This window comes from Protomyctophum parallelum, assembly GCF_964188405.1.
Source record: "Protomyctophum parallelum genome assembly, chromosome: 5".
Classification (NCBI taxonomy): domain Eukaryota; kingdom Metazoa; phylum Chordata; class Actinopteri; order Myctophiformes; family Myctophidae; genus Protomyctophum; species Protomyctophum parallelum.
In genome coordinates this window covers 51,290,556-51,305,277 of record NC_139702.1, presented here as the reverse complement: position 1 = coordinate 51,305,277, position 14,722 = coordinate 51,290,556, and the positions used below count along the sequence as shown (strand labels likewise).

The 14,722-nt window shown below is 42.3% G+C and overlaps 1 protein-coding gene across 1 annotated transcript in view; it reads right to left on the bottom strand.

The window, feature by feature from the left end:
- Nucleotides 1–388: 388 nt before the first annotated feature.
- Nucleotides 389–14,722, bottom strand: part of LOC310859123 (lysyl oxidase homolog 4-like) — a 39,802-nt gene continuing 25,468 nt past the window's right edge. The window contains exons 8-15 of the mRNA XM_083765517.1: nucleotides 13,561–13,715; nucleotides 12,727–12,894; nucleotides 9,556–9,718; nucleotides 8,757–9,000; nucleotides 6,147–6,262; nucleotides 5,640–5,776; nucleotides 1,701–1,812; nucleotides 389–1,577 (exon numbers count right to left, since the gene is read on the bottom strand). Of these exons, the coding sequence (XP_083621643.1) occupies nucleotides 1,507–1,577; nucleotides 1,701–1,812; nucleotides 5,640–5,776; nucleotides 6,147–6,262; nucleotides 8,757–9,000; nucleotides 9,556–9,718; nucleotides 12,727–12,894; nucleotides 13,561–13,715 (1,166 nt within the window). The 3' untranslated portion in view covers nucleotides 389–1,506. The remainder of the gene's footprint in view (nucleotides 1,578–1,700; nucleotides 1,813–5,639; nucleotides 5,777–6,146; nucleotides 6,263–8,756; nucleotides 9,001–9,555; nucleotides 9,719–12,726; nucleotides 12,895–13,560; nucleotides 13,716–14,722) is intronic.

The following is a 14,722-nucleotide window of genomic DNA, read 5'->3' as shown; positions in this document are numbered from 1 at the left end:
AAACAACCATAAAACACTTGTTGGCTCAGGATCCCTAGGAAAGGATGGGGAAGCGAGTTGCTGAAGAAGACCATGGCCTTTTGAACCATTTGTAGCCAGTAGAGTGAATGTGCTAAGATGTAAGAGAAAGGGATCTTGATAGCATTAAGACGGTCCACAATATCATGATAGCAGTTAATGTCTAAAACAATTTGTCTGCTTGCGATAGGTAAAACTACAATTTCATTCCAATGTATTTTTATTGTTCAGTTAAATAACATTTCTCTATGCTATCTTTCCTTAAAAAAGTGACTGAAGAAACCCAAACATACCCTTTTTCCACTCTACATTTCCACAGTAGGACTACCTCAAAAACTATATAGTTAGTCAAATAAGCATGCCCCAAATATAGTTTGACAATCTGATGTTTATTCTTTCTCTACCATTGCAAAGTAGTGTTGAAGGCTCAACACCGTGGTACAACCAGATCTCATCTAAAGTTGTGGGTGTTTGACAGATAAAACAACAAACAGAAATATTTGCCATAATAAAATTAACAGTACAAAACACAGCTATGTATCAAGTCAAAGATGTACATGAAATTCTGTATAAATTATTGACCTCAAGAGGTCATATAAAACTGTACATGACAATACATTTGCAATACATTACAATATTTATTCAAATAAAGCAAAGTAGCACCATGAAACACTATCAATACTTTAAAAATAAAGCACACAGTTTTCTTTACAGTAAATACAGTACTGCATTTGTAATTATGAACAGTGAAAGCACAGGTAGCACAAGTCTAAGAACAAGTAAAACTGAGAATTTGTATACTCTACTACTAGAAAGTGTCTTTATTAAGCCTAATTTATACTCTGTAGTACAACGCTTGTATAAAGTATAAATTAAGTATAAATTAAGCTTTCCATGGATGGCATGTACTGTAAACATAGGGCTTGTATTGTATTGTACTCATGTGCCTTCATGTCGTTACTTTATAACTGTGGTTACATTTGAATCAAGGGAAATTAAAACAAACAAATAAAACATTCTAAACTGTAAACTACTCTAGGTTTTGTTACCATGGTGACGTCCGATGATTTTGACCACTTCCTGAAAGTCCTTTTGTGGTCGGTCTCCTTTGTTTATCTGTCTCCTATTTCTACATACATCATCCCTCTCTCAGAATCTTTCTAGCAGAAACAGTAGATGGTTGTAATCTGATCTTGCATTTGGGGGATCTGTGTTTTCAAACGTTTTCATGAAATCCCTCGGTGTCCTTCCCATTTCCGATCCCCTTTCCCCACCTTGATCCCGTTCAACCCCATTTTTTCCCCATCTACTGTTATCGAATGTTCATTGCAGGACAAGGCAGACGCTTTATGAAAGCCTCTTTGATGTTCCTCCTTTCTTGGAATATTCCTTGTGCTTGAAAGTACGTCCTTCTGATTGGCTGTGGAGGTGTGACGAGGGCTTGTCCAGATGTTAAATTCTTCTGAGTTCCGACTCAATGTTTTTCATTCAGAGATTATTATTGGAGATCTGACGCTGGTGCTCAAACAGGTCCTCCACCTCTGGGCTGTAAGCATCACCTGATGGAGTGGATGGAGATAATGGAGGGAGAGGTTCAGCTGAGCAGTCAAGGCACAGGGTGGAATTTAGAGTGGTTTACAAAAAGATGACATATCTTTTCAGACGTGAAGGAGTCTTTATACCTGCGTGGCAGCCAAACATGAAGACTCGTGCTCCGTCGTATTTGCACCGGCATCGCACCACATTGTTATGGAAGTCTGACTCGGCCATGTCCAAGGATGGGTTCACCTCCACCTGCATAGACGCATAATACGTTAGACACAGACTGCATACTGTAGATTGTCTTGCCTTTTTTATTCATTAACCATTTTTACTTTTATTTAATCACTTTTATATTAGTGTTTATTTATGTGACCTACAGCATGTCAGCAGATCCAATTCCAATCTATACAATTTACAATTGGAACAATAAATGTCTATATAAATTATAATAAAGAAAGATGATTATGATGATTCATATACTTTTCTAGTTTAATTAATTTCTCTTATATTTTATTCAGAAACAGGTGCTCAGTATGGTCCTCACTGATGGAGAATGTAAGTTTCCCCTTGGCATACTGTATGCGATGAGAAACTAAGCTAGATTCTAAACAGTTTCTTTCTCTCTGTGAGAAAGCAGCTAGTTATGGGACAAGCTGAGAAGCCACAGCATGGGTTAATGTTTCTGTTAAAAATTGTGTTTGCATGTTGGGGGTTCTGGAATGACATGACATCATTTCTAATCCTATCATTTCTCCTTAGAGAGACGTGGGGTGTTGGGGGACAGTTTTCTTTTGTTCCAACCTATGATTACAATGTAGTCATGCTTGATATGGTTGGTTGCTATGTTTGCTTGTTTTCCACCCTGTCTGTCGTACATAAAACACACACACACACACACACACACACACACACACACACACACACACACACACACACACACACACACACACACACACACACACACACACACACACACACACACACGCACGCACCCACACACAAATGATTTTTCCTGATACACACTTCAAACAGATAACCTGACCACATTTTCAATACAGCTACTGTCTTTCATTTTCTATATATGAATTCTGCGGTTCTGGTCATATTTATAGAGAGTGAGTTAACTCTCTCTATTTTGTCTTAATTTAACCATGTTTCTGGCCAATTTGCGTCGGTCCCCACAGTGTGTTTAGAGAGGGACCCAATGATTTTGGCCCTTAGTTTTATTGTCCCGGTGTTAAAGGAACGATATTAACTTGGTCCCAGTAGATGGCCATTAAAATGTCAGGCAATAATCTGAAACAAAAGGCCCCTTTTACAGTACAATGAAAGGCTGTCAGTAATAGTATCGTATAAAAACGCTGTGAGGTTGCGTCGCTGATGTTTAAATGACGGCGCAATCAGAGACAATCAAGCTTGAGGTGGACGTGACTCACTGGTTTAAATGCACAGTCCTAAACATGTCTGCTGCCCCACGTTTCTTGGCACAGAGACAAAAGAGACGCCCAGTTTGCAGACTCCCTCCCCTCAATCACACACATCTAACACAAATTTATGAACAACTTAACTACTGTTGCACCACATTTTCCATCGCAACCACAAAGGGGTGTCGGAGCCTCGGTTACCATGGCAACAAGGGATCACTGGTTTCTGACATGCATGATGTGATTGTCTCCTGGGACATGACTCAGCACGTTTCACTGGGGCCCTATATAGTCCTAATGGAGCGCTCACACAAGTACTTTATATGCATGTGCATTGTGCATGCAAATGCACGTGTACCCTGGAAAAGCCTCAATGCCAACTAAGCATTTATTTGAGAGATTATTACATTCTCAGGATTTTGCAGAACACACAGACACGCACGCGCGCGCGCACGCACGCACACACACACACACACACACACACACACACACACACACACACACACACACACACACACACACACACACACACACACACACACACACACACACACACACACACACCTAAATAAAACTTCTATATATACTGCATGAACCGTTGTGTATATAAAATGTTATGATGGGTGGTGAGCAACATCATTATATTATCTGATAAATGGACAGAGGGTAGTGGGCAGCTTTGTAACACAGCAGATGTAAAGTTTTGAGCAGTAATGAGAAGCACAGTAGACATTTCATCGCTAGCAAACCCTTCCACATTCTATATAATATTTTTAACCTTATTGTATACTTTAGCAGCTATTCGAAAAGAGATGATCTACCAGCTCATTGTGTGTTTGTAGTTTGGCTATTTTCGAAAAGCTGACGTTATGAGCTTGTATTGTACAGTAGATAGGCTATGATTGAAAGATTTTGAAAAACTTCAAAAATCTATGTTATGAGGGTCCCTGTCCCTGGCACAAAATCTTTTCAGACTATGGCCAATATCAATCAATTTTGGGGTCTTTGGCGTGAAAATATTTGAGAACCACTATTTTAGATAGGAAATGCTGACAGACTTCTTTCCACTGTCAATATGTCAGCCCTTTTCTCTGAACTGCTGGACTAATGGTAGGTCTACTTTTGCTATAAATGCAGGTTAAATCCCCTGTTCTTAAATATGCACACACCCGTAAACTACATACATACACGTAAACGCCTGCAGGCCCAGCCAAGACCCATTTAGCTAAAATTACAGTCTCTATCATTGCTTTTCATCTTGTGTACGCTTTGAAATGGTGCAACGCTAACCTTTGTTTTTGCTCTTTTTTGTGCTTTTTCCCCCCTTCTTGGCTTTAAAAGCATTTCACAGTTAATTTAAGACATAGTCGCACTTCTGAAATAGTGGACGTTATTTCACCATAATGAGTTTATGTATTTTACTTCTTATCCTTAACGTTTTTTGTTGGCTTGTGACAGAATAATCAGCACATTAACTAAATACCTATTAGGACATCATGGCTGCCTTCAGAATTGACTGTTGCTTTTCCAGTAATTAAGCTTAACCATATTAATCCTGGAGTAGTGTAAAAAATGTCTTAATAGAATATGTACAGGTGAGCTGTGTAGATATTTTTCACTATTTGTCATGATGAAGTATGTTCATTGTCTCCACACCAGGCCGAAGGCATGGGGGGAGAGTATGTTTTGCACTCCGTCCGTCCGTCCGTGTGTGTGTGTGTGTCCGTCCGTCCGTGTGTCCGTGAGCAGCTAATCTTGGCCACCGTTAACCTGGTCGATGCCAAATTTTGCACACACACTCCCTGGATGCCAACGATGAACCTCTGCCCCAAACTTTCCAGAACGGCCTGTTATAGCGCCACCAGGAGGCCGCTTTGTGCAAAACAAGTTTTTGCACAGTACACCTACAGATTTTGTCCAAACATCGCGCAAATTGGTACACAGTCTCTCTAGAGCCATTCAACGAAACCCGTCTTTCAGATTTCTCACACTCCATCCTGATTGGTTAAGATTGGCTTCCAAAGTTCACAGGAGTGCTCAGTTTCAAACAAAATGCTGCAAATCATGAACACATCGCGTGATTTCCGTGAAATTGTGCACCCACATTCCCACTAGGCCGAGGACGAAATGCCACATGAACAATTTCAACTCAGCCTCAAGGTGGCGCTATAACTGGCCGAAAAGTGTTTTTACCTCTAACTGCACGGATCTGTGGATAACTTTGTATGCCAACTCCCTAGAGGCCAAGGAAAAACCTTTGCCTGGAATTTTTCACATCTGCTCTTTATAGCACCATATGTAAAACACATTTTCTATTATTACTCCTTCAGATTTTATCCAAATTTCACGCAAATCGGTACACATGATCTCCATAGTCATGTGATCAAGACAGGTTTGTTTGATTTCTCATATTCCATCCTGATTGGCCACGATTGGCTCCTACAGTTTTCAGGAGTAGCAAATCGCCACAACTCCTCAACGCAGCGTCCGATTGCGATTAAACTGTGCACGCATATTCCCACTAGGCTGAGGAAGAATCCTGGTGGAGACCTGTGCCCAGAAGGGCACTTTTTCTAGTTTATACTCTGTTTGACAATGGTCGTGCTGACTGTCTGACTGTCGTACAGAAAATCAGGCTTTACCCCAGTCACTTACCTGGAAGATGTATTCACCGGGCCGTATGTCTGTGACGTCGACCCACTGGCAGTCAATGTCATGTCGATAGGTATCCCAGCAGCCCACTGAGATGCCCTGCTCACCCATGTTGTAGCAGGAAAACCTCTTACCTGTTCCTAGAAGTCCAAACAACAACAGCTTTAATCTTGGAACGGTGTGATTTAGCTTAAATCACTAAAAGTTTGATGGGTAATACTTTCTAATGTAGTTTTGTTTTCTGTACCTTAAGAATAAAGTGAATTAGAAAGAGATTTCCTTTTCTGCCATCGCAAAGGGCCCTATTGTAATGTAATTTAAAACAGACAGGTGGCATCTCTTTGTGAATTAAAAAAAACATACAGGTACAAGTGTTGGTATGTTTGACTTGGCAGATTGGCATTGCATTTATTTTTGGTGCAATTATTTTTGTGATTCTTGTCTAACATGGTTCAAATCACTCTTCAGATAAAAAAAAACAACAAAATGAATAACTGAATGAACATTTACCGTCAGGGCAGTAGGTATCCTCCAGACAGAAGCTGGCTTTGTGACCCTCAGCCACCTTGGTTCCATTCAAGGTTAGAAGGTCATAATGGGTGAAGACCTCAATACTGTGGTAATGCCTAAGAGTGGCAAAGATAGAAGAGGAGAGCAAAATGATAAAGATGGAGAGAGATAGTAAAAGGATAAGGGATAAGGGATAGTAAAAGTGATCAAAGTAACTGATATTCCCCACGGACTGAATCATTTAGACATAGGTTATGGCTGTTTTACTGTTCCTTTTCTTGTTTTTCTTGAATGATTCCCAGAGGAATAACAATTTACTCTGGCCTCAAATCAACAAAAAACAGAATAAGTCTAAATATGACATCCATAATTCTTGCTATCGTTGCGAGGGCGTTGTGGGGAGGAGAGCTCTGAGCGCCGAACTCTGCTTCTCCTTTTGGGACGCAGAACCACAACCACTGAGAGAAGAGCAGACACCCCAGTTTGAGCCCATGCTGTCATGGCTGTGATGACGTTAACAACTGGGTGACCAGCAAAAAGAAGGTTTATTGTAAGCCGTTGTTTTTGGTGGATGAGGGGACCAATTTATTTCAGTTAAATTACAGACATTTGTACAGTATGTCAGCAGTTTGATTACATACCGTACAGATCTCCTCATGTATAGAAATTTACTTTTCCTATGCTGTTAACTACTGTACTACACTGTATGCACTTGGCCAATCAACAAGCTCACAACATAATTATCGCCTAGTGACGCATTTTGAGCTTGACTTTTCTTTATCTTTCCTATATTGGTTTGAAAATGAGTGCAATGGTTAACCCATACTAACCAAAGATCATTACAGTATACATTCAAGAATAACAATGTGTTGGCACACATTTAGTCTAATAATATCCATCTCCACCATTTGGGGGAAAGAAATAAGAAAATAAATTGCCTACTCTTTACAAAATAATAATACATTTTGGGTTGCCAGTAAAGTTACTTCATGAGTCATCTGTAAATCTTTGCTTAGTAAAAGTTGACCTTATGTTTGACAATATAATCATCTGTGCTGCTGAACATTGATTGATGAATGTCGGTAAAGCAATGTTTCCCAACGTGCATCTATGGCTTTTTTAGGATGAAACCCCTCGCTTTGATTTTGACTTTGACTTTTAACAACGCCAGGTTCAGTGTGACCACACGCTAAATCAAACAGTACAGCATACTGTAAACCTACTCAGCTGTAACCAAGTCAAATCTAACAGACTTATGTTCTCATTTTGTCCAAACCTACTCGTCTGGAACCAAATCCCCAAGCCATACCACCCCCGTCTCCTCAGTCGCTATTGTTTTAATGTCTCCATTTCATTTAATGTGTCTTCTGTCTTCTGAATATTAGGACATTTTGTGAGCATGTATGTGTGCATGTATATTCTACACTTTTTTTTTTTTTTTTTTTTTAGATACTTTTTTGCGGCTTACGCCTTTTATTGGTTTTTGAAGGGACAGACAGTAGGCTGACAGGAAACGGGAGAGAGAGATGGAGGATGACATGCAGTAAAGGCCGTGTCGGGCTCGGGAGTCGAACCCGCAGCACACTGCGACTGGATTACCAGTCAGGTGCCCAGACGGTTACGCCACCGCCTGGGCTACAACTTCTTTAAATGATTTCATGGCCCTTTTTTGTATTTAGTGCTATAGGACAGCGATGACAGGAATGATGATTGGGGTGAAATGGAATGGGGAATCTAACCAGGGATCAGTTGTGTAAAGTAACTAAGTACATTTACTGTACAATTTTGATTTGATATATATATATATATATATATATATATTTTTTTAACTTTACTATATAGTATTTCTAGTTTTCAGTACTTTTACTTCTACTCCAACTCCATCTAACTTTGTAGATTTCTTATTATTATTACAAATCATACATTACCATGCACTTCAGCCCTATACATTTTACAATGCGTCACAACGTCACATATTGTGAACTTGTAGATCTGTGATATTCAAAAGTTTGAAAACTTGTGAAATGGACATTCTGCATATTGATTTTTTTTGTACTTTTAGTATATTTTAATGCAAGTACTTTTGTACTTTACTCAGGTACATTTTAAATAACAGACTTTCACTTGTAACATAGTATTCTACATCACAGTATTGATACTTTTACTTAAAGGGATAGGTTCACCCCCAAAATAACGTTTTTTCTATCGATTACTCACCCCATGGAGACTAGAATTCATTATTTTTGTTTCCGTCACATTCCTATAAAGCCAATCATTTGACCAGCCCGTTATATTCCCTATGGAGACACAAATGAGACTTGTTGTGTACTTGTTGTGTCTCCATAGGGTACCACTGCTGGTCAGCAAATTACTGTCTTAGGAATGTGACAAAATCAAATAAATATCCATTAATTCAAGTCTCCATGGGGCGAGGAATCGATTTTGGGGTGACTATCCCTTTAATTAAAAACGTTTAGTAGGCCTACTTTTTTCACCACTGCCAGTGATGTTGCGGTTATATGGTCAACACACACTGTGTTAGCCAACAATAAACACATTTTCGAACTTCGGACAAATAACGTCTTGGACGTCGTTCCCAGGTCTGTATACCTGTGACATTGGTGCCACGTCCAGCTCTCTCTACCGGCCCTGGGCCTGAAGTCCGCGCGGCCCAGGTTCATGATGCGGGAGGAGAAGCGCAGCAGGCGGCGGTGGCCGTAGGGCCAGTTCATCCTGGCGGCGGTCGAGGACAGACAGTTCTCCTCGTTAGCGCAGGTCAGCAGGTGCAGGGGCCGGTCCTCCAAGTAGGCAGACTCCTGGATCAGCTGGGCGTCAAAGACCAGGTCAGGGGCAGCTGCAAGAGGTTTACACAAAGAGCCACGAATCTGTACTAGTTATCAAACCACTTCTATATCATATTCATAGGAAAAAGAGATAATTATGTTTGAATATGTTTTTGTTTATCCTTAACCCATTCTGAACGGGCACCCATTTTGGTATTAGCATCATGTTATGCTTTAGCTATTGAAAAATAGCAGATCTACAAGCTCATATCGCGCCACCGAGTGGCGCGATACGAGCTTGTAGGTCTGCAATTTTTTGAAAAATCGAAGAACGACTGACATTTCTAGAATCTGATCTCAGGTCAGAATGGGTTCATCAGACCGGTGTGTCCCCGGCGGAAACCTCGTATGAATCTGATCTCAGGTCAGAATGGGTTAAGGACTTCTAGACGCCTATAAGAGCTCCATCGCACTAGACGTTGAAGGGGTTGAATCCCTTCACTGTGGAGCTTCTGAAGCAAAGACTCCACTGACCACAAAAAAGGACATGCTGAGAGAAAGGTAAATGAGTGTGTGTGTGTGTGTGTGCACATGCACCAGCACACGTGCGTGAACACAACACTCACTCTCCACACAGGCGACTCCAGCGGCTCTGCCCTCTCCTCCTCTGGGGCAGTAGAGATTGGCATTTCGGCGACACTGTTGGATAGACATCTCCGTGCCGATGCAGTGTGTTCCACTAAGAACCAGATCAGCAGCCTCTGCAGTGCCGGGCCAGTACCAAGTCTCCTGCACGGAAAGATACCGACACATTTAGACTGATGTTGGAAACAAACAACTGGAGTCTCTGGACTTAACCCATTCTGACCTGAGATCAGATTCATACGAAGTTTCCGCCGGACACACCATAGAGTTATATATCTATAGAGAAGACACCCGAGTTCTCCTCCCATCCACTTGCATTAAGTTGCTCAAAAGCGCATGAGGCGGATTCACTCCTCCTTCCTGGTAGGAACAGAGTGCATTCTGGGACGGATTGCAATGGTGAGTGGCCCCAAACACATGAACGCGCTGCCGTTGAACGCGCACGAGCGTCGTCCGTCGTGAACGTGTACAATGTTAGTCAACGGACAGCGCGTTCATGTGTTTGGGGCCAGGCTGCAATACCTTCATTCGGCCACTATGTCCATTTCGACTCAAGATTTCCTCTGGGTGCCTTCTCTATTCATATATATACTCTAAGGGACACACACTGGTCTGATGAACCCATTCTGACCTGAGATCAGATTCTAAAAATGTCAGTCGCTCTTCGATTTTTCAAAAATAGCAGACCTACAAGCTCGTATCGCGCCACTCGGTGGCGCGATATGAGCTTGTAGATCTGCTATTTTTAAATAGCTAAAGCATAACATGATGCTGACACCAAAATGGGTGCCCGTTCAGAATGGGTTAAAGCAAAGGTGAAAAATAAATTCAGAACATTTTTGACAATTTGTACCTTTTAATGACATGCCCAAAATAGAGATGCCAGGTTGAAAGTTGTCGCTGCCCCTTCCTATAATGTCCTGTACTGAGAATATGAAACTACCCCATCAGGTTCCATTTAAATAAAGGAAAATATATCTAAATAGGGCTTTCATCCCTTGAATCGACTAAACAAGGTGGGTGTTAAATTATGGGCTGTTATTTGAACGCACTTATACAGTATGCATTTGTTCTTATAATGCACTTTATGTCTGTTATGCAATATTATTGCGTGTATTTTAAGGTGGCAGCCTATAAGACAAATGTCTGTAAGAGACACAAACTGTGAACACATCTCAACATTTTTAAATTCACTGTGAAAGGTCCCCACAAACTCCCCCTCAAGCCAAGGCATACAGTATACTGTACAATACTCTCACACTGGCCTTTCCAAGCACACTCTATTTTGAGATTGTTTGCTCGCCAAATGTCTCCCTTTCCCCCTCTCTCCTCGCCTCGCTTTCCCTTTTTTATTTTCGTTCTGCTGGAAGTGGACGTTTGAGAAGCCTGTAATTACCTCAGGCCCTGGTAATAACACAGCAGAGACGCACAAACAGCAGCGCAGAGAGAAAGCGACAGAGAGGAAGAGAGAGAGAAATGGCCGACGGAGGGAGTTTGACAGAAACCAACAATATGATAATATTGTTGATTTCTGAAGCCACCCATGCCCCTGCTTCATTCATATTTAATGCCTCTCGCTTCTGGTCAAACTGAATAAAATAATCACACCCGTGTGAAGAGACACTAAAGCCGATTTGCTCAGACACTATGATGTAAAATTCTCCATTCATTGTCAATGGGAATTTCATCATCATAACTACAGTTCTGCCATCATCCCAACCAGACTGGACACAAAGCTCAGGGACCTAGGCCTGCACTCGACAGCTGGATACTTGACTTTCTGTCCGGCCGCTGTCAGGTGGTGAGAATGGGCAACCCTCAGGGCTGCATGCTGGGCCCTCTCCTCTATTCTCTGTACACTATATGACTGTACAGCCACGCACTGCTCCAACATCATCATCAAATACACGGACGACACGATAGTGATGGGCCTGATCGACGACGATGATGACACGGCCTACAGAGCTGAGGTTGGAACACTTACACAGTAGTGGTGCCAGGAGAACAGCCTACAAGTAGCCCTCAACGTCAATAAAACCAAGGAGCTGATCGTTAATTTCAATTTCAGGAGACCAGAGAGAGAGCACACACCTATTGTCATCAACGGTGCTGAAATGGAGCAGGTCTACTCCAAGTTCCTCAGAATACACATCTCGAGGAAAAACGCCTGTGGTTACTGAGGTTACAACTTGAGGGACCTGAAGTGGGCCACACACACACACGACAAAAGTGGTGAAAAAGGCCATTCTACAAGAGTACCATGTTCTGACGAGCGCCACCACTGCCTGTTTCGGGAACTGCACCGCCCGCAGAATGGAAAGCACTGCAGAGACTGGTGCGAACAGCGCATCGCAGTGGCACCCCCCACCAGGATATACACAATACACGAGAGACGTGTGGCTAGAGCTGAAAACATCATCAGGGACATCCCATCACCCCAAGCCACTGCAGCACCCACGGCCGGGCAAACATTTCCAGAGCATCAAGGGCAACACCACCAGACTCTTGAAACAGTTTCTATACTTGACAACAATTCGACTGCTGAACAAGGAGTTAGTTCAGTCAGATATACTCGAGCGGGTTCATGTTATGCTCAAGGGACATAAATGTATTTGAGTTAATATGCGGCATTACTATGTGGGTGTATACAGTGTTTGCAAGATCCACACGTCATACGCTGATGTGGATGACCAATTGGGCGGGGTATTTAAGCTCACCTAGACTGCATGCATTCTGTATATTGTTCCTGGTTGTTATGCACTGTTTGCTCCCACCGCCACCCCAGCACCACCGGTGGGCTCTGTTATTCTGTTCCCCATGGGGGGGGGGGGTTGTTATTGTATATCTATCTCCCTGATTTTTATGTTTAATGGTGTTTAATTGTGCCGAGCAGGGAGAGAATTGCAGCAGAGCCAAACACCGAGATTATATATTATATGCACACTTTGATTCTATAATAAATATTGGTAATACAGACTCTTTTTTAATTAAATAGCATGCTGTCTAAATTACATTCTCAACACTGGTCAAGAAACACATGCCTATAAGTAACAATCGTAAGAACGAATGATCAAGATGTGTCTGCATGGTAGCCACATCTCGGTCGGTCGCTTGCACCCCCCCCCCCCCCCCCCCCCCCACCACACTCTCACCTGGTGAGCTCTGGCAGCAAATCCGAAGCCCAGCTGTCGACAGACCACCATGGCCTCGTTGAGGCCCCAGTTCTCACTGCAGACCGACCCCCAGCGCTTCACTCCCCCCGCCTCCGTCAGGACCTCCACGCGGCCCTCCATCCGGTCCCTGCCTCCTGCTAACCGCACCTGTTGGTGAAACAGTGCTATGTGAAGATATGCCATTTGTGTGTGTGTGTGTGTGTGTGTGTGTGTGTGTGTGTGTGTGTGTGTGTGTCGGTTTACTCAAAAGCTGCAAAGCATTGCATCATCACGTAAAGCGATATTTCACTTTCAAATACAAATAAACATTAAAATATGTATTAAAATAAATGAAAAACGTTAAAGAAAAATCACAGACCCCTCACGTATTATAAAGACAATATCAGTCACTAGAACCAAGGATAGGTGTTTTCAATGAATCTATCATGGGTAAAATGGAGTTTAAAGTTACAAACATGTTTGAAAGTGAAATATCCCTTTAACTTTTAAAATAGTTTTTATACAATATATAACATATACATGAACATCTGGTGCAGTATATCTAAGTGTAAAGTAAACATGTGCACTAGCTGCTCTCCCTCTGTCAGAGGTTGTAGCAAGCTATCATTCATTCATTCATTCATTATAATCCCAAATGAATAAATTGTGTCATACTTGTTTGGAGATCTATAGAACAGACATGAGGAAAATGGAAACTGTCATGTGTGCTTTCTGTGTGAGAAGAATGTGCAAGTGTCTTGCACAGTAAAACCACCAGTGTTCATGTACAGTATCCACTTGTGACTGAGGGTGTTTATCTCATTATTGTCTCACCGTGGCCTGGAGGCCTGTGTCGGGAACATTGCAGCGAACTGACACATCCTGGCTGTGCTTGCAGGTGTACAAAGGAACCTCGCGGAAACCACAGTCCATGATGGACCTCTCCCTGCCTGTACACTGCACACTGTTCATATGGACCGGGCCGGTACCTACGGAGAGGGAAGACTTTCACTTATGTGTCTGCCTGGTGGTAAGATACTAAACAAGCATGTAGGTAGACATAGGATACGGCAGTATGTACAGTACATATACAGTCACAATGTGTTGCTTGTTGACTGTCTATGTTCAACATTTATTTTTATTTTTCTTAACCACTATGGTTGACCAGAGTCCCTCAGTGTTTTCTGTTTTCGCTCTACATTCAATATTTTTGGCCTTAGAGCTTGTCGATCTATTTTCCTGCGAAAGGTTTCAGCACAATACGGATGCTGGGTTAAACCCCAATGACCCCAATTTTCTTCAGAATTGTTTCAAATACATACAGTACATGTATTTCTTTATACCATGGTTACCCGAGACCTATAAAAAATGGGTCCCGACTCCCGACTCATAGTTTGGGAAACGCAGTCTCATAGTACGGTATATGGGGGCCCTCCTGGCAGCCCGAGGCCCACAGCGTCACCACAGGGAGGGATTAAGAGGCCAGACATGATCATGCCCTGTGATGTGGCTGTGGGACAGAGCATGGGCATTGGCCTCTCTGTCCAAATTACACTGTATATTACACACTGCACATCAGGGGTACGTTTAATACACCAAATATAGATGCTGCGATTTACGGAAAAAAGCTTGAATGGCTATGTGAGTGTGCCTGCGTGAATTGGTGTGTGAGGGCCCTCAGGTCCGGGCCCTGTAATTTGGGGGCACAAATAGCTAATGATGTCATCAAGGCTGTGTCACTGTGGTCAGTGCCGTCCGTTAGCCATCTTTTCTTACTGTTCTCCCTGTCTCATGTGCAGTATAGTCTCCAATGTACAGTGGCTCTGTGCAGACCCGCTGTACATGTGGTACCTGCTTCCTGAACTGGCTTCTTTTCTCATGGTCATTTTAGGATTGACAGATTCTCGTCAAGGAATTACAGCTCTGACCCTGCCATTGATTCATTATAATGATGGTGACCCAACCTTGAACTTTGAAGCCTTTGAAGATTTGATGT